General features: G+C 38.3%; 2 protein-coding genes and 1 pseudogene across 11 annotated transcripts in view; 1 reads left to right on the forward strand and 2 right to left on the reverse strand.

Moving 5' to 3' along the window:
- Nucleotides 1-16821, reverse strand: part of TOGARAM1 (TOG array regulator of axonemal microtubules 1) — a 75866-nt gene extending 59045 nt beyond the window's left edge. For 4 of the 7 annotated variants that reach the window (XM_081548475.1, XM_081548471.1, XM_081548477.1 and 1 more), the window contains exons 1-3: nucleotides 14584-16821; nucleotides 4401-4557; nucleotides 942-1073 (exon numbers count right to left, since the gene is read on the reverse strand). In XM_081548475.1, the coding sequence (XP_081404601.1) occupies nucleotides 942-1073; nucleotides 4401-4557; nucleotides 14584-16629 (2335 nt within the window). In that variant the 5' untranslated portion in view covers nucleotides 16630-16821. Of the gene's footprint in view, nucleotides 1-941; nucleotides 1074-4396; nucleotides 4558-14583 lie in introns of all 7 variants that reach the window. The other 3 variants (XM_081548476.1, XM_081548472.1, XM_081548474.1) reach the window with 1 other exon arrangement.
- KLHL28 (kelch like family member 28) overlaps nucleotides 5295-26021 on the forward strand; it is a 41468-nt gene continuing 20741 nt past the window's right edge. For 2 of the 4 annotated variants that reach the window (XM_081548482.1, XM_081548481.1), the window contains exon 1: nucleotides 17097-17202. Coding sequence is in view for 2 of the 4 variants with exons in the window: in XM_081548480.1 (XP_081404606.1) it covers nucleotides 13636-13653 (18 nt within the window). In the remaining 2 variants the exon portion in view is untranslated. Of the gene's footprint in view, nucleotides 5406-11459; nucleotides 11501-12999; nucleotides 13070-13553; nucleotides 13654-17096; nucleotides 17203-26021 lie in introns of those variants that run through there. The other 2 variants (XM_081548480.1, XM_081548479.1) reach the window with 2 other exon arrangements.
- On the reverse strand, nucleotides 24749-25548 carry LOC145530052 (small ribosomal subunit protein eS4, X isoform-like; annotated as a pseudogene).

Raw genomic sequence — 26021 nt, forward strand, 5'->3', positions numbered from 1 at the left:
CACTCTGAAGATCTGATTAAACACTGACAGTGGAGGTAGTCCACAAAGGTAACATAAGCATTCAGGGATACGTATAAAGCCTCTCTATTTCTACAATCAGCAATCTCAAAGGTATCTTGTCCAGATATTGGGAAAAAGTCTCTATCATTAAGAAAGATAAACTAAAAAAGAGAGATAAACTATCTTAGCAGGAATAACACCATAAAGAAAAACTTTATGTAGTCATGTGGCCCTTTGGAGTAGGTGGAAGAAAGAGTGGCTAAAGTAGAAGTGCTATATTAACTCTATCTTCTTTACTAATTTCAAATAAGCATTGTTTTTTCATCAATAAATACAGACAGACGTACATCCCGATCACTCAGAAAATTTTAGTAAAGAATATACAACAAAATATATCCAAAATTTCTGATTTTATCCTACTTTTAAGTAATAATTGATATAGCTATTAACTAGCATAGAAATGGAAGACATGTCTTCAAATCCAAAATTCATATGTCTGACAGCCAGCCTCAAACTCTCCCTCACTTTCTATCTTATGAATATGTAAGATATCTAAAATGATAGCTAGTTCAGGAGTTATGGGTCCTAGTAGGAGACATAATAAATTCTAAATAGCTTTAAAATTTAAAACTGTTATGGAAAATAATTGTCTTCTGCCTCCACAGTACTCCTTATTGGATAATTTTATTTTCAATTATTTGGTATGAAAATGTTCACCTCTACCATGAGTTTCTAAAGTCTCTAATTAGTCATATTTATATCAAGAGTACTAAACCTAACATTGTAGTTTAACAGTTATGAAAAATTTGATTAAAATTATTATTAAAAATAAAACATCCCTTTCTGTAGTAAGTATAATTATACAAAATAACATATTAGATTTGGAAACCCCACAAAATATTTATAAATCATTTGTATTCAAACAAAGTTGGAATTTAAACCTTTATCTTGACTGTTAGTTGTTCCCAGGTACTGTAAGTCAGAATCCACACTGCCAGTTTTACCACGTATCTGTGAAAATCCAAGTTGTCCACATTTCCCAGAGAGATTTGTTTGATGAGTCCCACTAGTGCCTTTGGAAGGAGAAGAAAAACATAAAATCAAGAGTTTACTTCATGAACACAACTAATTTCACAAATGTTGGTGTCCTTTGTGTGTGAATAAATACAAGAGTATATGTACATTAAGCCAGGAAGGCAAGATTTGCCTACAATCAGATTTGTTGTTGGCAGATCTGATTAGTGACAGGGGTTAAAGGACAGAAGACAGACTGGTCAGGTACAGAGAAAAGAGAAATATGTTGAAAAATATATACAAAGGCAGTTTCTTCCTATACGTTCCCCTCTCTCACCATGGAAGGTTTCTCTGGACCTGGATTTCCTTCTTCCCAGGATTTGTAGTAAATTTACACTCTACTCAAAAAGGTCTACTGCGGGACTTTTTCTTTCTTTCCTAACATGTAACAGACATTCACGTACTTTCCAAGCTTACCCAGGCATATTTTCTAGATCCCTTCCCTCCCACCTGCGACTTGGTTAAAGTTATTCCTGGGCAGGGGAACAAGCCTGGAGAAAAAAAGGTGATATTGACCTCTCTGATGTTTAGTTAATTCTATAAAATCCCTTGTATGTAGTTCTAAAATTCTGATTTATATAATTTTCTCTATGATTTCAAGCCCCTTTATCCAACATGAACTGGGTGTCTGCTAAGTTAATTCTTAACTCTATACTCTGGTTATGTGAGAGTTGGACTATAAAGAAAGTTGAGCACCGAAGAATTGATGCTTTTGAACTGTGGTGTTGGAGAAGACTCTTGAGAGTCCCTTGGACTGCGAGGAGATCCAACCAGTCAATGCTAAAGGAAATCAGTCCTGAATATTCATTGGAAGGACTGATGCTAAAGCTGAAACTTTGGCTACCTGATGCGAAGAACTGACTCATTGGAAAAGACCTTGATGCTGGGAAAGACTGAAGGGAGGAGGAGAAGGGGATGACAGAGGATGAGATGGTTAGATGGCATCACCGATTCGATGGATACGAGTTTGAGCAAGCTCCGGGAGTTGGTGATGGACAGGGAAGCCTGGCGTGCTGCAGGCTATGGAGTTGCAAAGAGTTGGACATGACTGAGTGACTGAACTGAATTAAATACTCTGGTTATACTTTCTTCCTAAATCTTGCCTCACTACCAACCACAAACCCTTCTCTTCTCTAAAATTCAGGTCAAGTTCAACCCCTTTCTTGGAGTTATCATAAACCACTTCAATACCTATGATCTCTTCCTTTCTTGAATTGCTATAGTAATTATAATTTATATCATTCAACCTAACATTAAGTTACATGCTGTCTTATTCTCTATTTAAAATCTGTACAGTTAGGTAAGAAATTTTAGATGATACAAAAAAACACAAGCTTTATAAAAATCCCAAGCAATGCTTCAAACATAACTGGATATATTCTTGCATTTCTTTTTCTCTACCAAATAAACATTCAACTACACAATCATTTTAACACTTCATTTTTATATGAAAACATGATGGAATTTTATTGCATAAAGATCTACAAATTCTCCTAGGGTAACAATGTTTTCTAAATATTGTGTCATAGCCAATAAATTTCAATAACTGGTATCACTTGGATCTTAAGTAAAAGACAAACTGAATCTTTATCTCATACTCCACTTTCCTTTCCTAAATGATTTTTTGTCAACACATTACCATTTTTCTAATTACCTGGGTGCTAAGTCTAGAAATCTTTCTCTATTCCCCTTTTTTCTTTTTTATATCGTCATCATATTTTTCTGATTATTCATTTCTATTCAATCTGTAAACAACCTTGTCACCCTAGCTTCTTGTTCTTTAACAAAGTAAGTCTCCATTAGCTCCCTACAGCTTATAAGTACTAGCTCAAAATTTTTTAATCTAGCACACAAGGGTTCCCCATATTCCAATTTCTCTTTGACCATCTAAAATGAATCTTGCCTTTACACTGCTGTCAGAAATCTCAAGCCCATTCCTAATGTGAGCCTTTGCTCTCCTCATACCTCCCCTTAACATCTGGAATCATACATATATTCCAGAAAAGATGCAGCTCACGTATTATCTTCTCTTTCTTTAATGATTGTTCTAACTGATAAGGCCCATGACAGTGACAATGTCCTCAGAATAATATAATATTTACTTTCTATAACACTTACTTTAGGCAACTAAATATCTTCCCAGTTGCTCTGGCCAAAAAAACCTTAGAGCTCTTTCAACTTCCCTCTCACACTCCTACACAACCCATCAGCAAATCATAGTAACTGTACCTTTGTCTTATACTCAGAATCCAATCACTTTTCACTATAATCACTGCTGCACTGATCAAAACCTCCATTGACTCCAGCCTGGATCACAACAGACTCCATGTTTTCACCCTTGCCTGCATTAATCTATTTCAAATGTAACATCCCCCAAGTCTGGAAAGCAAGCCAATTGATGTTACCTCTTTCCTCAAAATATTCTTCAATATTTTAAAGCCCATTCAATAGCTTATTAGGCCTTAAATAGGAACCCATATTATTCTCTTCCGTTTAATTTTCTACTTCTCTTCCCCTTACTCATTTCATTCCAGATTTACTAGCTTCTTCGATCTTTCTCAAATATGTCCTGTAATCTGCACTAACTGTTCCCTCTTCTTGGAATCATTTCTGGTTCTCTCATGGTATCTATGTGGTTTGCTCCAAATATTCCCTTCTCAATATGGCCTTCTTTCATCACACTATTTAAAATAGGCCCTCCTCTATATTCCTCTTCTCTGCTTATTTTTTTCCATAGCATTTATCACCATTTGATTTACTCTGTTTTGCATTTATTTAATGTTTGTTTTGCCCCAACTAGAATGTAAAATCTATTAGGCAGAAAGTTTCCCTATTTTGTTGACTGCTATATCCCCAGGCTTCCATGGTGGTTCAGTGATAAAGAAACAGCTTGCCAAGCATGAGACACAGGTTCAATCCCTGGTTTGGGAGGATCCCCGGGAGAAGGAAATGGCAAACTATTCCAGCATTCTTGCCTGGGAAATCCTATGGACAGAGGAACCTGGCGGGCTACAGTCCAGGGACAACAACAAATACACCCAGTACTTAGAAAAGTATCTGCACACAGGATATACTCAGTAAACATGGGTTGTTGATGAAGCAAATATTGCCTTACATTACTACCCAAAGGATTTCAGTGAGAAACCCTCCCAGGATCTTGAGACAATTGAGTCAAACTGTCCATTCTTATCAGGTCTTTAACAAATATTACTGAATTTGAACTGTCTACCAGATTATAAGTTCTAAGAGGTCCTGAATGAACTATGAAGATTACAGAAATCTTTTAACTTAGTTCAACATGTTCATTACCTGCAACTTTCACTTACCAGCAGCATATATAGGAAGAGAATCTGGGTTAAATTCCCGACTATTCTGAAATAAGGTTCTTGACACTCTTTTTCTGCTAAAACATAAATCATCGTTGACTGGCATTCCTTGAGATGGCTTTAATTTTGGAGATGGAATGAAATCATATGCTGAAAACTATAAAAACGGAATAAAAAATTAGCAAATGTGGGTTACGATGGAATAATTTAGACCTAATTATGAGATTCAGATTAAAAGAAAAAATTAATAAATGTATCAAATACACAATGATACAAATAAACATACACATATAGTATGGTACACTAGCAGTATTTTTTCATGCCATGACATAAATGCTAATTTTTTTTCCTTTCTTAAAGCTTACCCCAAACGTTTTCTGTACCTTACCTTCCTAGAGTACACAACTGGTATCTAGGAAGAGAAGAATGCAAATGGCAAAAACAGTGAAATGATGACTTGAATAAAGGAAAGAACATTTCTGATTCAGCAGCATGGCCTGTCACACTATGCCATCTTTGAGCAATGGACAATAAATGCCAGTTGAAGGTCACTGAACCAGCAAGCATCTCACTTTACTCTTCTCACTGAGGCAAATTTACTATCCATAATCCACAGCCCAAATGTAAATGTAATCTATATCACGGTTCCCTTAGGAGATTTTTATATGAGAGGTCTTTTAGTTAAAACCAAAAACATAATACTTTATATATGCCTAGTACTTTATAATTTCCAACTCCTTTTCCAAATACCCACTTTGATCTGAAAGGTACAAAAGTGCCAGAATAGAATTTTGAAACTCAACCTAACCATAGTTAAAGAACTACTTAAAAGCCTGATTCAAGTGTTAAGAATTCTTAACCAATAATGGCCTCGATTGTTCTGGATCATTTCACATGGCTACAGAACGTTTTAAAAACTGAGTGAACAGATAAGAAATTACATTTACTGTCTTTATATTTATTTGGAGCTTAAAGACACAATCAAATCTTCACATGCAGTGAACTGTAAGTCTTCTCAGGTATCCTTAGCAAACTTTGTCAAGTGTCAAATAGCAATGAAATACAATAAAATTACAGATACATCTATTTGAAAACTTCTTAGCTATTTGACTATTACAAGATTAAGATTATCAAATAGATATCAAGTAACTTATTATTCCTCATCAAATTTTGTGAGAAAACTGTTAACTCGTTCAAAAACTAACCCCCAAAATACCAGTGAGAAGTAATGAATGCTTCAGCTGAAAAAGGCCTGATTTTACTTTCTCAAAATCCATATTACAGTATCTGTGACTGATTATAGGCTTCCCTGGGAGCACACTGGTAAAGAATCCACCTGCAGTGTAGGAGACGTGGGTTCAATCTCTGGTTTGGGAAGATCCCCTGGAGAAGGAAATGGTAACCCACTCCAATATCCCAGCTTGGGAAATCCCATGGACAGAGAAGCCTGGCGGGCTATAGTCCACCAGGGTTGCAAAGAGTCAGACACAACTTAGTGACTAAACAACAACGATGACTGATTTTACAGTTCAGTTCAGTCGCTCAGTCGTGTCCGACTCTTTGCGACCCCATGAATTGCAGCACGCCAGGCCTCCCTGTCCATCATCAACTCCCGGAGTCTACCCAAACCCATGTCCATCGAGTCGGTGATGCCATCCAACCATCTCATCCTCCGTTGGCCCCTTCTCCTCCCGCCCCCAATCCTACCCAGCATTAGGGTCTTTTCCAATGAGTCAACCCTTCGCATGAGGTGGCCAAAGTATTGGAGTTTCAGCTTCAACATCAGACCTTCCAATGAACACCCAGGATTGATCTCTTTTAGGATGGATTGATTGGATCTCCTTGCAGTCCAAGGGACTCTCAAGAGTCTTCTCCAACACCACAGTTCAAAAGCATCAATTCTGCGGCAATCAGCTTTCTTCACCGTCCAACTCTCACATCCATACATGACCACTGGAAAAACCATAGCCTTGACTAGATGGACTTTTGTTGGCAAAGTAATGTCTCTGCTTTTAAATATGCTATCTAGGTTGGCCATAACCTTCCTTCCAAGGAGTAAGCGTCTTTTAATTTCATGGTTGCAATCACCATCAGCAGTGATTTTGGAGCCCAGAAAATAAAGTCAGCTACTGTTTCCACTGTTTTCCCATCTATCTGTCATGACGTGATGGGACCAGATGCCATGATCTTAGTTTTCTGAATGTTGAGCTTTAAGCCAACTTTTTCACTCTCCTCTTTCACTTTCATCAAGAGGCTCTTTAGTTCTTCACTTTCTGCCATAAGGGTGGTGTCATCTGCATATCTGAGGTTATTGATATTTCTCCCGGCAATCTTGATTCCAGCTTGGGCTTCCTCCAGCCCAGCGTTTCTCATGATGTACTCAGCATATAAGTTACATAAGCAGAGTGACAATATACAGCCTTGATGTACTCCTTTTCCTATTTGGAAACAGTCTGTTGTTCCATGTCCAGTTCTAACTGTTGCTTCCTGACCTGCATACAGGTTTCTCAAGAAGCAGGTCAGGTGGTCTGGTATTCCCATCTCTTTCAGAATTTTCCACAGATTATTGTGATCCACACAGTCAAAGGCTTTGGCATAGTCAATAAAGCAGAAATAGATGTTTTTCTGGTACTCTCTTGCTTTTCCGATGACCTATCAGATGTCGGCAATTTGATCTCTGGTTCCTCTGCCTTTCCTAAAACCGGCTTGAACATCTGGAAGTTCATGGTTGACGTATTGCTGAAGCCTGGCTTGGAGAATTTTAAGCATTACTTTACTAGCATGTGAGATGAGTGCAACTGTGCGGTAGTTGTGCATTCTTAACTATGATTAGAGAGATCAAATCATATATTCCTTGCAAATCTAAGATCTACCACAGTACAGAGTAGGCATGGTGAAGTCACCAGTGGCTCTTTGCTACTTTTAAATGAGGTGTTTCCTGTTTAAAAATAAAACATAGTGATAACTCATCCTGCTACATCTTACCACATCTTGCTTGATCTTTTCTTTTACCCTCAAACCCTGAGATTCTATTTTCTCACTTAGATATTTGTGGATACTGATTGTAGACACAGCACTGTTAGTACTGTTATATAAACAAACAACAACAGTCATTATCAACGCAGTGCTTACCGTTACTGAAGAGAAAGAAGACATGGTTCACATGCGCTAAATACCAAAAGAGGAAAAAAATGCTAGGCAGCGCTTTTAAGAGTAATCTATAAGCTTGAACTTGGCTTCACACATAGTGGATGATCAAAAAGATGCTTAATAAATGTTTACTGCTTGTAGTAATAAATATTTTCTTATCAGTTCATCTCATAAACTTATAAATTTAGTCTCTAAAACCACTTTTTTCCATTTCTCACTGACTTTTCAGTAACCAAATTTTCTACCTTTAAAAAGCTATAGAACCATTATTAGAGAAATGCAAATCAAAACCACAATGAGGTACCATTTCATGCCAGTCAGAATGGCTGCTATCCAAAAGTCTACAAGCAATAAATGCTGGAGAGGGTGTGGAGAAAAGGGAACCCTCTTACACTGTTGGTTGGAATGCAAACTAGTACAGCCACTACGGAGAACAGTGTGGAGATTCCTTAAAAAACTGGGAATAGAACTGCCATATGACCCAGCAATCCCACTGCTGGACATACACACTGAGGAAACCAGAATTGAAAGAGACACGTGTACCCCAATTCTCATCGCAGCACTGTTTACAATAGCCAGGACATGGAAGCAACCGAGATGTCCATCAGCAGACGAATGGATAAGGAAGCTATGGTACATATACACAATGCAATACTATACAGCCATTAAAAAGAATACACCTGAATCAGTTCTATTGAGACAGATGAAACTGGAGCCCATTATACAGAGTGAAGTAAGCCAGAAAGAAAAACATCAATACAGTATACTAATGCATATATATGGAATTTCAAAGATGGTAACAATAACCCTATATGTGAGACAGAAAAAGAGACACAGATGCATAGAACAGTCTTATGGACTCTGTGGGAGAAGGTGAGGGTGGGATGATCTGAGAGAATAGCACTGAAACATGTATATTATCATATGTGAAACAGAATGCCAGTCCAGGTTCAATGCATGAGACAAGCGCTCAGGGCAGGTGCAATGGGATGACCCAGAGGGATGGGATGGGGAGGGAGGTGGGAGAGGGGTTCAGGATGAGGAACCCATGGCTGATTCATGTCAATGTATGGCAAAAACCACTACAATACTGTAATTAGCCTTCAACTAAAATAAATAAATTAATAAAAAAATAAAAAAATAAAAAGCTATAGAACCTAATAACTACATACAAGTGAAGCAAGTATGCTCCTTACTTTTCAGTCTAGGTTACCGTGACTCTTAATTCATTGCAGAGAAATATGTTAGGAAAAATATAGCTAACATGGTGGCCAGGTAGTGATGGCTGATTATTGGACCCCACTAACCCATTAAAATAGTCGTAGAAGCACAGAAAGAGATGCAAAGTTAGAATACCACCAGAATCTGCTTATCACAGTATATGTCAGGGAATAAAAATAGTCAAGTAAATGGTGAAAACAAAATTAAAGCGTATAAATATTCAAAAGTAAGAACAACTAAACCAACTGATATTATATAATCTAACATGAAACAGCCATTAAAGATCCTACTATAGATTAATTGATGTCAAAGAAAAAAAATGCATGATAAAGTGAAAGAGAGAGACTTTCATGTATGGAAAAAACAATGTCATTAGTATACACAAATTGAAGTGATATTTGAAGACTAGGCAACAAAATGTTCACTGAATGCTTTTCTCAGTAGTGAGACTGCTGAAAATCTTAAATTTCTTCTTTGTGCCTTTCTATATTTTCCAAATTTTCTGTAACAAGCGCATACAACTTTAATATTCAGATGAATTATTAGGAGGAAATTAAGAAAGATAAAATTATGAGAAAAGTATCTTCAAAAACTATTTTACAAGTAGCAAGCTGATATATAAGAATAAATCATGCTTTTTCAGATTTCATTGTCCTCAAAAATCTCTCCTGCCTTTAACAGCAATGATGTACTTCCTGAAACTCTCTTTTTACTTCCCTTCTAAAACCTTTGTTCTTCCTTGGTTCTCTTCCAAAACTCTTAGGCACTCTTTCTCTTTACCTTGTTTGGTTCTGTCTCCTACTGCTATTCTCTAAATGGGGCTTTATGCTGAGACTGAGTCTTAAGTACTATGCTCTTGTTCTGACAACTCCTCAAATCTCCAGTTTCAACAAATTGCTTCTCAATATGTGACTTCCAAGTTCTACATCCTAGTTCTTTCTTTGTCTCTTGAATAGTGGTCTTCAACAAATTCAACTAAGTGTTCTTACACTATCCAAAACTCATTTTCCCCCCAAATTAACTTCCCTTGTTGGGTCTTTCTTATTCGTGGATTTATTATGCATTTTTGTCACTTCATTCAAATTTGAGTTATCCCTATTTGACTTTATCTTCCTTTCCTCCAACACTTTGGCCACTAAATCCTTTGAAATACCTCTTACCTGATACCCTGCTAATTCTAATGAAACTCAACAATGCACACGTAAAGTAGTCCAATAAATGTACTAACTGACCTTCCAAGTCTCCAGTCTCTACCTTCTCAAAAATAAATAAATAAATAAAAACCCACACAACTTAGACATTGCTGCTGTTGTGATTAGCTTTCCTAAAATACTGCTGAAAAAAAAAAAGAAGAGAAGGAAAAAAACCAAAACCAAAACCAAACAACCCCTGTAGTCTCAAATCACTGTCAAAATAATAGACTAAACTCTTTAATCTGGCATTCAAGGGTCTCCGGTCTAGCAAGGGCCTTTCTCTTTAACCTTTCCTTTTTCCTACCACTGTAATACAAAATAATCCCTCTAAGCAAACTAATCTAAATGAGCTATAGGAGTATGTAACTGAAACATTCATGAGTTTTTACAGAAGCATCTTATATCACTAACTTGCTCTATGTGGACAAGACAGAAATAACATTTTAACAATAGACTGCAAATGTTAAAATTGAGCCTGGGCAAGGGTCACTACAAATTAGAACAGGGTTCACGTCATTCTGGAAAAGGCAAAACTACGCAGACAGTAAAATACCAGTGTTTGTGAGGAGTTAGGGAGGGAGGGATGAATAGAAGGAGCACAGAGAACTTTTAGGGCAGTGACATTACTCTGTGTGATACTACAATGATGGATATGGGTCATGGATATATTTGCCCAAACCCATAGAATGTACAATACCAAAAGTAAACCCTAATGTCAATGCAGGCTCATCAGTTGTAACAAATGCACCACTCTGGGAGGGATGGTGTTAGTGAAGGAGGTTACACGTGTGGGTATGGAAAGGGGCTTTAAGGAAACTCTCTGTACTTTCAATCTTGTGTGAACCTAACCCTGCTTTAAAATATAGTACTGCCCTATTATTTTAAAAATATATACGTACTTTTAAAAAGTGTACACATAAAAATATTTAAGTATTTAATTCCCGTCATCCATTACGATAATTTCCAATGTATCAGTAATTCTTCTACAGACCATTTCTGAGCAAGAAAGTACAGTCAATCCTCCAAATCGATGGGTTCTGCACCCACAGATTCAACCATGTATTGAAAATATAAAAAAAAATTCTAGAAAGTTCCTAAATGCAAAACTTCAATTTTCCATTCTTTGGCAATATATAGCATTTACATTGTATTTATGCAGCTATTTACACAGCATTTACATTGTATGAAATATTATAAGTAATCTTGAAATGACTTAAGGTATACAGGAAGAGATTATAGGCACCTATAAACATGGCATTTTATATAAGGGACTTTAACATCTACAGATTTTGGTATGCTCCAGGGTCCAGACACCAATCTCCCTAATACACTGAGAGACAACTGTATAGCTTAATTTCTGGGATAATTTTTGACTATAACTTCTTTCAAAAGCAATATATGTCTACACTAGAATTTCAGAAATATACTATTTTCAGGTTCTTGGCACTTTGGCCAGCACCAGAATCTTAATACACTAACATTTCTTTTTTTTTAGGCTGTGCTGCATGGCTTGTGGGATCTTAGTTCCCTGACCAGGTACTGAACCCGGGCCAGGGCAGTGGAAGTGCCGAGTTCTAACCACTGGACTGCCACAGAACTTCCTACACTAACATATTAGATTTGACCAATAACAAGCAGTGTTAAAATCAATGCTTACAGAAAATCACTCACTGCCAGGTGGTTTAAAATACACGAGAAAAACCATACGACTAAATTATGTAAACAGGAAAATTACTTTAAAAATAGCTTTAGAATTAAAAAGAACGAGTGGGAACACTGTTTACCTCCATCCATACTGCAAAAGGCATGAACTCATTTACAAAAATGATCTCCATACTTGGCCCTTGCCTAATTTCTAGTTTCATCTTCTGCTACTTTCCACCACACAGTTTCAGCTGTGCAGAAATACACCATTTCTTATTAATTTCTTTTATAATTTATAAATTTATATTAATTTTTATTAATTATTAAAATTTATGTTAATTTTATAATTTATTATTAATTTCTCTTATAATTTAGTATCTCTGAACATTATTTCTTCAGTCTGAAATTCATCAGGACACATCCACACTCAGCAAATTACTATTCATCTTTTATCATGTCATTTGAATTATAATCACCTACAAATTAAGAGAAGTTTGACCATATGAGTGTAGGATAATTCTAAGCATAGAAACAAACAAGTGTAAAGCAATATTGAGCTTTAGTAGGTAGTCAGCTGTTGTGTTGCTGGTGTAGTAGTTATGTTTTGTGTATGAATACAAATAAATGTAACTGATATTAGGGGCCAGAAGCTGTAACTCCAATGCTTTGGCCACCTGATGCGAAGAACTGACTCATTTGAAAAGACTCTAATGCTGGGAAAGACTGAAGGGGGAAGGAGAAGGGGACAACAGAGGATGAGATGGTTGGATGGCATCACCGACTCAATGCACGTGAGTGTGAGTAAACTCTGGGAGTTGGTGATGGACAGGGAGACCTGGTGTGCTGCAGTCCGTGGGGTAGCCAAGAGTTGGACATGACTGAGCGACTGAACTAAACTGAACTGATATTAGGGACCAGGGTTAAATTGTGAGAGAAGGGAGATACAAACATGGACTAAAGGAATATGAGAAAGAATCTTGTAGTGCTGGATTTGCATTGGAGGTGTCAATATGAATTTGTTTAAAAAAAATAAAGGTATTCCTAGGTTCTAGCCACTGAAAGAGTCAATCCACAATGATAAACAATAGCACTGAGCACATCTATACCCTGACTTTGGTTTTAAAATTCCACTTTCTAATTTAAAAAGCATTTCTTGGGCTCTTGGAAAAAACATTGGCTCCAGGTCTGGAGCAAGAAAAATACAAGGTAACCCTGGGCATCATACTATGTTTAAGTTAAGGAAGTGTTCAAAGACTTAAGAGTCATGTTACAGGACACAGGAGCCAGCCACGGGTCAAATCAAATGAGACAATTTTAAATTTTAGCATCAAAAGAATACTCATGCATTTAATTATTACACATAGAATAAAAAAGAATGCCAGGTAACAAATACAGAAGGAATGTTAGAATTTTAAGAAAGGTTACCCTTTTTTGTAGTCTCCAATGCAATAAATTATACAGGTAAGGATCATTAGTGGATGTTAAGAACAGGGGTGGAAGGTTGTTCAGGTATTCTTAGGGTCACAGAAGTATCCTACAGATCATATGCTAATTATAAAGAGGAAAATAAACCTTTGCAATGGAGTGGTATGGTTATCACACCTTAACCAAGTGATGTAATATGAAGTTCACAAGGTTATATTTTTGCTAAAACTGTTTATTTTGAATGTAATCATAAAGAAACAGTAAGATAGATTAAGATTCTTCAAAAATAAGTCAATGTCATGAAAAAACACACAGACAGGCATGTAATTCTATGTAAAAGACATATGAACCATGTGAATCTTGATTGACTGGATCCTGGAAGACAAACAGTATAAAACACGTTTTGGGGACAATTGGAGAAATATAAATAGAGGCTGTACATTAAATATTACTGAATTACTACTGGTTTTCCGGGGTGTGATAACGGTATGATGGTTATAAATGAGAATGTCATTTTTAGGAAATATATGCGGAAACATTTAGGATGAAATGTCAAGATACCTGAACTTATTTTCAAATGGTTCAGCAAATACGAAGCACCTATGGCAACACAACAACTGGTGAGTACAGATGAAGTATATGAATATTCAGTGTGTGTGTGTGTGTGTGTGTGTGTGTGTGTGTGTGTGTGTGTGTGTGTGCGTGTGTGTGTGTGTGTGTGTGTGTGTGCGCGCGCGCATGCACGTGCGTGTGTGCTCAGTCGTCTCCAACTCTTTACAACCCCATGGAGACCCTTAGACTTCTTTGTCCATGGATTTTCCATGCAAGAACACTGGAGTGGGTTACCATTTCCTCTTCCAGGGCATCTTCCCGACCCAGGGATAGAACTCATGTCTCCTGCAAGTGGTAGGCAGATTCTTTACCACTGAGCCATCTGAGAAGCACCAATATTCACTGTACTATTCTTTTAAGTAAACTATAGATATGGAATTTTCAAAATAAAGACTTTGGGGGAGGAAAAAAACCCCCTTGGTTCAGATGTCTGATCTTCTTGGAAGGTTCCTCCCTGTCCCCCCAGTGTAATTATTTTTTATACTTTCAGCATTTCCATAGGACTCGAAATTTCTATTTTAGCGCTTAACCAATTTGTAGTTGCCCATTTACAGGTCTGACCTTTCCCTAAACTCTGCAAAACCCGTTTGATCTTCATTCCTAGAACGTGGTTCTTTTTCTGGTACCTAGTAGGTATTCAGTGTTTGTTGTATAAATGAAATAACAGATATGCCAAAGTGACAGAACAAAACTGAAATCCAGGTATTGTCTATACCAAATTGTGCCTCAAATTTAATAAAATCCATCAAGCAGGAAACCTATTGAAGGTTCTGAACCTATTGTGTGTTCTGTCTCATTATAACTGATACATCAGCAAACTGATTTAAAAACAAAGCATAACAACACTCAAGGAGCTTCACCCTTCAGTCATTACAGGCATACTTCTATTTTAAATTCTTTTATAGTTTCAACTCAGGGAAATTAAAGAAGATGCATACCTGTTCTATGTCCTTGGAGCTGGAAGTCTGGTTTTCTCCTGTGACTCCAGGCTGCTCATTTTCCCATGGTAATTTATTTTTTCCTTTTCCTGCACTTAGTACCCTTCGAGTACAGATAGTTGGACTGTAAGATCCATAAATTCTCATGCTATCCCTTGTGTGGTCACCACAGTGACAGTGTGCACTCTGAGTTCTGTTACCAGCCAAAAGCCAGTCTGCATCTGCTCCATGTGCCAAATGGCTTGATCTACCCTGGGCAGATGATGGCATGAGTACCGCATATTCCACAAATCCCTGTTCTGTTAACCTTGGGAGGGTTTTCCTAGCCAATCTGGCCTGCACAGCATTCATCACTCCATCTCCATTATCCTGCAGCTCCACAGTATCCACAGCTTTGAAAAGGATGCTGGTTTTACCTGAGCCCATTGATGATGCCAACACAGCAAAGGCTTCAAGAGCTGCCTGGCGTACCCTGCGTTTGCTATCTACAAGAGCTGGGGCAAGATCAAAAGACAGTTTGGATAAGTCAAAATCCTCACTGGGATAAGTCAGGAGGGAGCAGATGCAAATGTTCACCACCTCCTCTCTCACTCTGGAATGCTTATGTTTGAGATGTTCCAGGAGCAAGCAAAGCACCTGTTGAGGACCTACTTCCTTCATTAGCTTGAGGAAGATTTTCATGTACTCTTGTTTGATCACCAACTTGTTGTCTGCCAGCACTTTGACAGAAGCTGCTATAACAGGTCCCAAGAACTGTTGTACCTGCTCTCCAAGGCGAATAACCAGTAAATGCAGGACTTGAAGTGTGCCGTGGACCACTTTGAAGTTAGAATCGTCTAACAAATTATACAGCAAACTAATGAAACTCACAAGGCTAGGATGAGAGGTGGAACTTGGGTTAAAGCGTCCCATCACCTGTTTTAGTTCCTCAACAGCCTGAGTCCGGTTCTTATAGTCTTCCTGATCTAACAACCTCGAATGCAGCTCCTGAGGAATAATCCCAAATTTAAGATTGCTCTTGGAAAGACTCACTGCACAGGGAGGGGAATCTTCAGGAAATCCAGATGCTTCAAGTTCCAAATAATAAGGAACCTGACTTCCAAACTGGGACTCCAGGCGGCGATTGTAGTGTCTCCTCAGGGCAGAAGGCAGGCGAGAGATATAGGATTGAAATCTCTCTTGGCCAAGACGCTCCCCTATTTGTTGAAGTGCAGAGAAAGCTGTCTCAGATTCTTCTTCTATCTCCTGACCACCAAGCTTTCGGGCCAAGGATATTATCACCTCGGTAAGATCTAGGTCGAGCAACAAATCCTCAGGGGTAAGCAAGATAGGGAACAGTAGTGCTGTAGAAGCTCTAAGCCGGGCGTCGGTACTTTCCAGTCCTTGTTGTATAAGCGTCCTCAGCACCTGTCCAGAACTACGCTTCAAACAGACGTGTAGGATCTGCAGAGCATCCTTCCGCAGGGCCGGATTCTCTTCTCGTAGAGAGAAGACTAGCTGAGGCAGAAGAGCTAAGCTAAAGGCCTCTTCCACCTGGCCTAACTCCCCCTGACCCCGGAGAACGTCCGAGAGGAACTGCAAGCTGAGTCGTTTCTCATCACTACCTCCTTCCACAAGCACTCGGCCCAGGGCCCGATACAGCGCTTCCTTTCGTCGGGGGAAGCCAAGCCGACCGCCCCGCCGCGGCAAAGCAGCCTGTAAAGCCTGGAAGGCCTCGGAAGGATCGGGCGCGGTCCGCAGTTGTTGAAGAAGCCGAGACTCCTCTTCATCTCCCCCTGACAAACCACTTCCAGGCCCAGACCAACTACTTGAGATCGCCTCCGCGGGCATCAAGAGGGTCGAGGCCAGAAGCGAAGGTGTCGGGGGGCAGGAACCGTGGTCTCCGGCAGCTCCACGGCAGCAATAGTTTTTCTCGCCTCTCATGGCGCCCCCAACTCGACTATCATCAGTCTCTGGGGCGGAAGGACGACTGCGGCTCTGGAGGCGATAGGCACAGAGGGATGGAAGGGGCGGCAGCGGGAGCAGGGCTGAGGGCGCAGCCGCCATGGAGGGTCGTCAAGTGGCGGAGACTAGAGCAAACCATCGTCTCCGAAGGGCTCGATGGAGCCCAGCCTTCCTGTTCCTCTCCAAGCCTCAACCTGCAGAAGAGGAAAAGGGAACAACTTGAGCCCCTGACTCCCGGAGGCCGCCTTCGGCAAAATGGCCCCCGCCTGAGCCCCAGACCCCACAGCTGCCACCGGGCGTAACCAGGGGCACCACGTGACCAAACCGATCGCTTCCATGGTGATGTACCCAGCGCGGACCTCTTGACCCGGAAATCAATCTGCCGTGATGCATGCTGGGCCATGTAGTCCACGTCAGAAATTCGGGCTAGGCGGAAGGGCTCTGGAAAAGGAAGTGAGAACGTTGCGAACGTACGGAACGTATCTGGAATGGAGAAGGCGAGGAACAGATAATGCATTAAGCGGAAGTGACGCTCTCCTCGCTCAGGGCGGAAGTTCCCCGCCCCACCCGTAAGAATTAGGGTTTGACTAGAGACAAGTAAAGATCTTGCCCGGTCTCGAGTTGTCCACGGCTCCTCCTACTCCTGTCGCTGCGGGCGTGATTCCTGGGACTCAGGTATTTTCCTTTGCTGTCGTTCTGCAGCGCAGGCTTTGACAGAGTTCTGCTGGAGTGCTTCTGGTGTTAGAGTAAGATGTAAAGAAATGAACGGGAGCAAGCAGGGACAGAGGCGACATCTTCTTGTGCAGGGCTCGTTATCGCAGTAAACGCGTTGTTGTCTACAGCCCTGAGTAAGGGCGATCCTTTCCTCCTGCCGTCCGCATACCAGTACGAGAGATCCGGACTAAGGCCAAGCTCAGAGCTCGCGTACTTTTTTTCAAATCCCGGTGTTTTGGGACCTTACTCTGCCCGTCCTCTCCTACCTCCCCCCCTCCCCCGCCCCAGTCCCCTTTTCCTACTTCTCTTACCCTCGGGTTGTGAAGGGTTGATGGTTTTCTGTCTTTTTCTCTTATCCTCATCCCTTTAAATTCTCTTTGAAAACGTACTTGATCTGTAGATAAATCTATTTTTCCTTGTAGCTAACCTTCGGTCCCTTATAGGTTCTCAAAGTCTAATGCAGTTCCTCAGTGGGACTCACCCCTTTCCCCCGCTAGCTCCCTCTGCCACCCCAACCTCCCTGCAGGATCTTCGCGCAGCAGCTCTGCAGCCTTTCAGTCTCCTGGAAACCGAGATGGCAAAGACAGTTTCAGTTGCGGTTGAAGTTCTTTGCCTCACTGTCCTAAGAGAATTCCGCCCTATAGATTTAAGCCGATGACAGACATTTCTTTGTTTTAGGCGAACTGTGAATTTGGTGAGCAGTCTTTCTTCCTTGTAATTAAACGTAGGCGGAAACAATTGAAGAGCCGGAGTGCCTAGTGTGAGGCAGAGTTCTTTCAAGTGTGGAAGAGAATATTTTGGGGAAGGAATAATACAATTGTTTTTGAATGACCCAGTGAGAAAATTCTGTTATCATTTGAAGTCTCCAGTTTATGCACTTAAAATGCAAGTGTTCCTACCCAGTTCTGTACCGCACAGAATGTCTCCTGAATACTTTTTTAAGTCTTAGTATGCCAAACCAATTTTATAAAAAAATTTGCTGGATAAGTAAGGCAAGTTCAAAAATCATTTCTGGATGTTGTCTTAAAGTACAATTTGATTATTATAGGTTTCTTTTTTCCTTTTCTTTTGGAAGCAGAATAAACGTAAACGAAGCCTGTGTAAACATGCATCCTTCTGCTTTGGTTTAAATTCTAGGATGTTACTTGATTTTAATTAATCATTGTAGTGTTTAAATGAATCTCCCTTAATTTGGTTTGACTATATTTCAGTAGACCAAAAACTTTTTTTTTTTAAATTTTGTGGGTAGGATAAGGGCAGAAGAGTGAAACCCAAGACATGATTTTGACAGTTGTCAATGAGGAAGAATGTCAGTTTCTCATATTTCCAGTGAAAGAAGTTCAAATTCATACTTTTACTCATGTATTCTAAGACTTCAGAAACTCAATTCAGACTAAACTAAAAGAATGATATACACATCAGAATGTAACATAGAATGCCAGTTTATGTTGGAATAGAAGATAACCCTTTCCAGTGATCAGAATTTTCAGGTTAAAAATCCAGTGCATTCTTTCCTATATCCAAGAACTTGGGAAGTTGTGTGGTAATCTTGGAACAAAGAAAATGAACTTGGAAAGTCCTGAATATATAGCATCATCAAAATTATGGTAGAAGTTTAAGAATTATCTGTTCTCTCTATAAAGAATACTTTTCAAGGGGTTTAAATGCTTAAATCAACTACTTATATCCTTTTCCTTGAAACAAAGTAAGATGAGTTTTCATTTTAACCCCTTTTCTTAGGGCTCTATAGATCACTGTGTTACAGATTGCAATCTCTTTCATATCTATTTCCTTTAATTTCCTTGATGAAGACTTGGAAGATGCATTATTCTCTATGATGGATATTTAGGAAATGGGACCTTATCAGTATCCCATATCTTACTAATTATCTTTTAGGGTTGAAAGTGAAAGTCCCTCAGTTGGGTCCAACTCTTTGAGACCCCATAGACTGACTATACAGTCCGTGGAATTCTCCAGGCCAGAATACTGGAGTGGATAGACTTTCCTTTCTCCAGGGGATCTTGCCTACCCAGTATCCATCCCAGGTCTTCCGCATTGCAAGCAGATTCTTTACCAGCTGAGGCACCAGGAAAGCCCATCTTTGAGGGTTATTTTGTGGAAAATAAATCTCATCCATTTAATGTGTATTCTGTTTATTTCTATCATGAAACAAATTTTTAAAAAAATCTTATTCTTTAAATATAGGGATCAAGGGAATTCTAGACATTGTGTATTGTATTTATCTGTATATAGAGATGATAAAATTTTCTTAAATTTCAGAATAGTGGAGTACACCATTGGGTGTATTAATAGTACACTTCTGAAAGTTGAAAGGGAGTAATTAAGAATACATTGCAAATAGCAAATTCAGATTTTTAAAAGTTAAGATAATTTCAAGATAATTTCAAGAAAGTTTAGTTAAATTAATGGGTTATAAAGATGTGATACATACCTTAATTTTTTGAACTGAAGTTAAGATAAACACAGTTGCCTTAAAAACATCCCTTATTTCCACAGTCAGAATAAAATATTAATTGGTTGGATTAACCACTATAGTTTTTTCCTTGTTCTTACTCACATTTACAGACATCGAGGAATATTGGAAATAAGTGCATTCTGTAAACTGTTAAGAGTTTTGTATAGTTTAAGAAGTTATTGTGAAGAAATGCTATGCAAATGAAAGGTGCTCTTAACATTTACAAGTAATTATAATTATACTGTTATTTATTGAGTGTTTGCTATGTGCCATACAGTCTGATGAGTACTTAATGAATATTAACTCATTTAATCCTCAACAGTTTTCTGCGGTTACATCATCTACATTTGTACTACAGCACATTTTGTGGGTGTTTCCATTGGAAAGTAATTACTGAAATTAGTCATTTTAGCTATTTGCTTAGAGCTTTGGAAAAGTTTTGAGGGAGGAGGATGTTGAAACTAAGATAAAATTAGGTTTTTCCATCATTAATCATTCATATCTATTACTGTGTATTATTTGATTGTATGTATTTTAATTTTCCTCTTTGGGTTTCTGTTCTGAGCCTTTTTGGTTTCTTGCTTGAGTCAAAACTTTAATAAGGTTAAGAAATTATGAGCTTATTTTTATCCATGTAGGATTAGACAGGTTTTCTTACTGTGTATCAGTGTTATATTTCGTTTACTTAGGTTTATGTCCCAAATCCATTGTTCAAGTCAAAAACTGTACTTTTAAACAATAAAAAAACCTGTTGCATTTTAAGCACTAATCTTTATAAATTAACAGAATTTCACATTTTTTCTAACCAGTTTTTCAGTAGATGGGTTAATTCTGTAACTTTGAGCTTTTATTGGATGTGGTAATGGCTTTGGGGACTTGCTTTCTTCTATATTATTTTGGAATCTATGTATAGTGATTTGTATAACAGGCTTCTAATTTTACTTTTGTTTCTCCAGATATAATGAAAGTCAATCTCAGATAAAAGGAAAATATGCCACCTTGTTCCATAGGTTCAGCGTTAAAATTATATGCCTCTTGAGGTTTGACAGAAAACAACAAAATTCTGTAAAGCAATTATCCTTCAATTAAAAAATAAATAAATTAAAAAATTATATCCCATAATTAGTTGAGTTCTGTGAGAAGTGAAATGTGGAAAAGAAATTTAAACAATTCTTGTTTCTGCTCACCATTTATTTGCTCTTATTGTAGCAGATAATTGCCTCCCAACTGATTTCAGCACCACTGTTTTGTAGCTTAGGTGTCAATTAAGTATAATAACTCACAACTTGACCTTTATTAGCTTGAATTCAGAATCTTAAATTATGAAGTTGCTGTAGAGTATGGAAAGTTTGAGTCTAATTTTATCTAACATTTGCTGATTGCATCTTTCTGTTATGGTTTAAAATGCTTTCCTTTTCTCTTTATTTCTTATAAATTAATACTTGGATCAAGTCTGTTGACTTCGTTTGATTTTGGTGTGTGTGTGGTGGGTTATAGGTGGTATTATGATCTTCTATCAGAAGGCCCTGTTGTCTGGTGGTCTCTGTTTTTGTGATGATAGCAGCCCTTCTTAACCAATACCTGCCTCTGTTACTTCGTTAACATTGAGAAATGGTGATATTCGATTATTCCTTCTCTAAAAACTGGGGTACTTTTATAAAGAAAAACTTACCCTCATCTGTTTGGTAACCCACTTGTACAGTTAATATAGAAAGTTCAGTTGCTCAGTTATGTCCGACTCTTAGCAGCCCCCTAGGCTGCAGCATGCCAGGCTTCCTTGTCCATCAACAACTCCTGGAGCTTGCTCACACTCATATGCATCAAGTCGGTGATGCCATCCAACCATCTCATCCTCTGTCGTCCCCTCCTCCTGCCTTCAGTCTTTCCCAGCATCAGGGTCTTTTCCAGTAAGTCAGTTCTTCGCATCAGATGGCCAGAATATTGGAGTTTCAGCTTCAGCATCAGTCCTTCCAATGAATATTCAGGACTGATTTCCTTTACGATGGACTGGTTGGATCTCCTTGCAGTCCAAGGGACTCTCAGGAGTCTTCTCCAACACCACAGTTCCAAAGCATCAATTCTTTAGCACTCAGCTTTCTTTATGGTCCAATTCTCACATCCATACTTGACCACTGGAAAAACCATAGCTTTGACTATATGGACCTTTGTTAGCAAAGTAATGTCTCTGCTTTTTAATATGCTGTCTAGGTTGGTCATAGCTTTTCTCCCAAGGAGTAAGTGTCATTTAATTTCATGGTTGTAGTCACCACCTGCAGTGATTTTGGAGCCCAAGAAAATAAAGTCTCTCGCTGTTTCCATTGTGTCCCCTTCTATTTACCATGAAGTTTGGGGACTGGATGCCATGATTTTAGTTTTTTGAATGTTGAGTTCTAAGCCAGCTTTTTCACTGTCTTTCACTTTCATCAAGAGGCTCTTCAGTTTCTCTTCGCTTTCTGCCATAAGGGTTGTGTCATCTGCGTATCTGAGGTTATTAATATTTCATCCGGCAATCTTGATTGCAGCTTGTGCTTCATCCACCCTGGCATTTCACATGATGTACTCTGCATATAAGTTAAATAAGCAGGGTGGCAGTCTACAGCCTTGACATAATCTTTTCCCAATTTGGAACCAGTCCATTGTTCCATGTCTGGTTCTTACTGTTACTTCTTGACCTGCATACAGATTTCTCAGGAGGCAGGTAAGGTGGTCTGGTATTCTCATCTCTTTCAGAATTTTCCAGTTTGTTGTGATCCACACAGTCAAAGGCTTTAGCGTAGTCAGTGAAGCAGAGGTAGATGTTCTTTTGGAATTCCCTTGCTTTTTTTATGATCCATCAGATGTTGGCAATTTGATCTCTGATTCTTCTGCCTTTTCTAAATCCAGCTTGAGCATCTGGAAGTTCTCAGTTCACGTACTGTTGAAGCCTAGCTTGGAGAATTTTGAGCGTTGCTTTGCTAGCATGTGAGGTGAGTGCAATTGTGTGGTAGTTTGAACATTCTTTGACATTACCTTTCTTTGGAATTGGAATGAAAACTGACCTTTTCCAGTCCTGTGGCCACTGCTGAGTTTTCCAAATTTGCTGGCATATTGAGTGCAGCACTTTCCAGCATCATCTTTTAGGATTTGAGATGTAGGAAAGGTATGATAAATGCTTGATTCTTTCCCTTTATTTGCTTGGTTTCAGATAATGAGTTGATTCATTAGCATCTTCCAGTGGTGATCAATTTTTTAAAATTATACATAATTATATTATCATTATGAACTCATGGATTTAAGCATGTCTACTATGTTTTAATCAATTGCAGTTACTACAGTGGATGATCAGTTTGTCCCTTCTGTGACTAGTGAAGGTCTGTTCAGTTTGGCTCCAAAGTTTTTTATAACCTTAGTCATCATTGATAGCTTTATTGCTATCTAGTATGTAATGATTCCAAATTTATCTTGACGTTTTCTCTCCTAGGTCTGGAATCAGCCGTTCGTCCAAAGAATTCTATTTCCTTAGAGGGAAACAATATTTAGGGACCCCATCTGGTGCTAGGAATGCTCTCTGCTTCTGGGTTGGTCATAATTTCTAGCCCTTTTCAGTTGACAGAGCTCAAAAATATAATTTTATTTTTTCTTAATTATACAGTTTATACATTTGTATTTCATATATATTTTATGTTATATGCATAATTTATATAGTTAGTGTGTATAATATTGTTTATATATATATTTATTCTGTTATTTTTACTTCAAAATCAGACTACAGGGACTTCCCTGGTGGTCCAGCGGCTAAGACTCCATGCTCCCAATTCAGGCAGCTTGGGTTCAATCCCTGGTAAGGGAACTAGATCCCATGTGATGCAATAAAGATCCGGTATGCCACAACTAAGACTCAGAGCAACCAAATAAAAAAAATATTTGAAAAAAAAAATCAGACTGCGGGGTTTATGTTTAATATCTCAGCCTTATGTCTTTCTCTCTTTTCTCCTTTACTAAAAATCCCAGATCACAAATGACTCCCGGGATGATAGAGTTAGAAATGTCAGATAATTATGCACGATGGCAGTGCACAGTAACCATTTCAGAATACAAATAACATCTTCACCAACTATGTGAAGTGGTGTAAGATTTTTTAAGGCATACCTCTCTAGGGATGGCCCATCAAATTACTGTTTTAAAGTTATTTGATATGGTATGGTTAGGCTGCTAACTGAACATTGGGTTCCTTTGTTTCCTTTTATTTTCAAATTTTTATTTTTAAGGTTTCATTTTGCTTTATAATTATGTAAAATACTATCTTACTTGCACAGTCAAATCTATAAAAATGGGATATGTTCAAAGCTTTGTAGCTTTATCTCTATCCCCTCCACTCTTTTCTCTCCCTCCTCTGTTAGGTAACCTTTTAAAAAATATACCACGTTATATTTCCTTAAAAAAAAAATAAGTGGGTATATATATTTGTAAACACTCCCCCTTCCTTAAATAAATTGTGGCATACATATTTCTCTTCCATGCTTGGATCAGGAAGACCCTGCAGAGTAGTATATACAGAGATTCCTCATTCCCATTCACAGCTGCATAGTATTCCATTGTGTGGATGTGCCATAGGTTTCTTTCAACCACCCTTTTGTTGGTGGGCATTAGAGCTTAAAATTCTTGGTTTGTTGCCTCTTAGTCTCTCAAATACAAAAGTAAAAAGCATGAGGTATTATTCTTTTGCTTTTACAAATAGACCTGTAATTATTAGCCTTATGCATTTGTCTTTATATATTTTTTGCCATTGTATTTTTTGATAATTTCTTAGAAGTAGAATTGTTGGATTAGTAAATGCAAAGGTAATTTTGCTAAATTTTCCAGATCTATTTCCAGAGGTCTCTATCATTCAGCATTCCCACAGGGATGGATGAATGTGCCTGTTTCTCATAGCCTCACCAAAAGTATATTATCAGGAAAGCATTGTTATTAATAACTGCATATAGTTGTTTTGGGGGGGAGGTTTGTGTGTGGTATTTTCTTTAATTAAGTACAAAGACTTTTCCAATCACGTCACACGGAGATCATTTTATCCATGCTCTGTTTGGCTGCCAGTCTTTTGTCTCTTCTCAGCAATGGTAAAGCAAATACCCTTCCCACGGGGAAGAGAGATCCATGGTGTGTTGCCTTTGCCAATAATGAAAATGTTTGAGAGCCGAGTGGCAAAGTTGCTGCTGTTGGCATCTTTCACATGAACTACATCTAAAGAACCTGGATGTCTCTTCTGGTTGGTAATCACACCAATTCTTTTCAGGTTAGCACCTCCAGTCACCATGCGCAGGTTACTAGTGTCAAATTTGATGAAACCAGTAATCTTGTCTGTCTCCAAGGCAGTTTGAATGGTGTCCTTCACTTTGATGAGGGGATCAGGGTAAAGGATGGTGCGAGCATCATGGGTCACCAGATGAAGGATTCCTTTTGTCCCTACAAAGATCTTTCTCACTTTGCACAACTTACACTTGGCCTTCTCAGGTGTAATATGATGAAGAGCAAAGCGACCCTTTGTGTCATAGATCAAACGAAAATTCTCCAGTCTAATAATGCTGATGACATCCATAAAAGCAGCAGGGTAGGTTATACTGGTGCGACTTTGCCATCGATCTAAATGAAACGCTGCTGCAAATCTTCTTTACTTCATCGCCTGTTAGGGCATACTTAAGTCTGTTCCTTAGGGAAATGATTAGGGGGAGACATTCCCTCAGCTTGTGGAGACCAGTAGATGGACAAGGGGCAAACACACCAGTCAGTTTATCCAGCATCCAGTGCTTTGGAGCTGCTACAGGCTCCAGGTGCTTCTTGGGACTTCTAGCCATGGCTGCGCTGGGCACAAAAAGAGGCCTCCATATAGCTTTAATTCATTTGATTACAAATGAAGTTGAACAGTTTTTCATATACTTAAGAACCATATATTTTTTAACCTTCTGTTCATTTAGACTTTTTTCTATAGTGCTAGAGTATTTTAGGAATGTTTTATTTATTGATGTTGCATCTTTATATTATAAATATTTTTCTCAATCTTATTCACATTTTTCTTTGCTTATGAGTTTTTAACTATTCAAAGTTTTTTAATGTAATTAATCTTACCTGTCTTTTCACTTATACCATAGTTAGGAAACTGTTCTTCAATCTCAAGTTACAGAGAAATTCGCTCCATTTTATTCAAATACTTGTATTTTTTCATTTTTTCCAGTTTTACCTCTGATCCGTTAGAAATTTATTTTGGCATAGATATGTGGAAGGGATCTAATTTTATCTTTTTTTCTTGTGGCTATTCTGTTATCTCAAT

Source organism: Giraffa tippelskirchi, chromosome 12 (genome assembly GCF_054371585.1).
Source record: "Giraffa tippelskirchi isolate mGirTip1 chromosome 12, T2T-mGirTip1v1.2.pri, whole genome shotgun sequence".
Classification (NCBI taxonomy): Eukaryota; Metazoa; Chordata; class Mammalia; order Artiodactyla; family Giraffidae; genus Giraffa; species Giraffa tippelskirchi.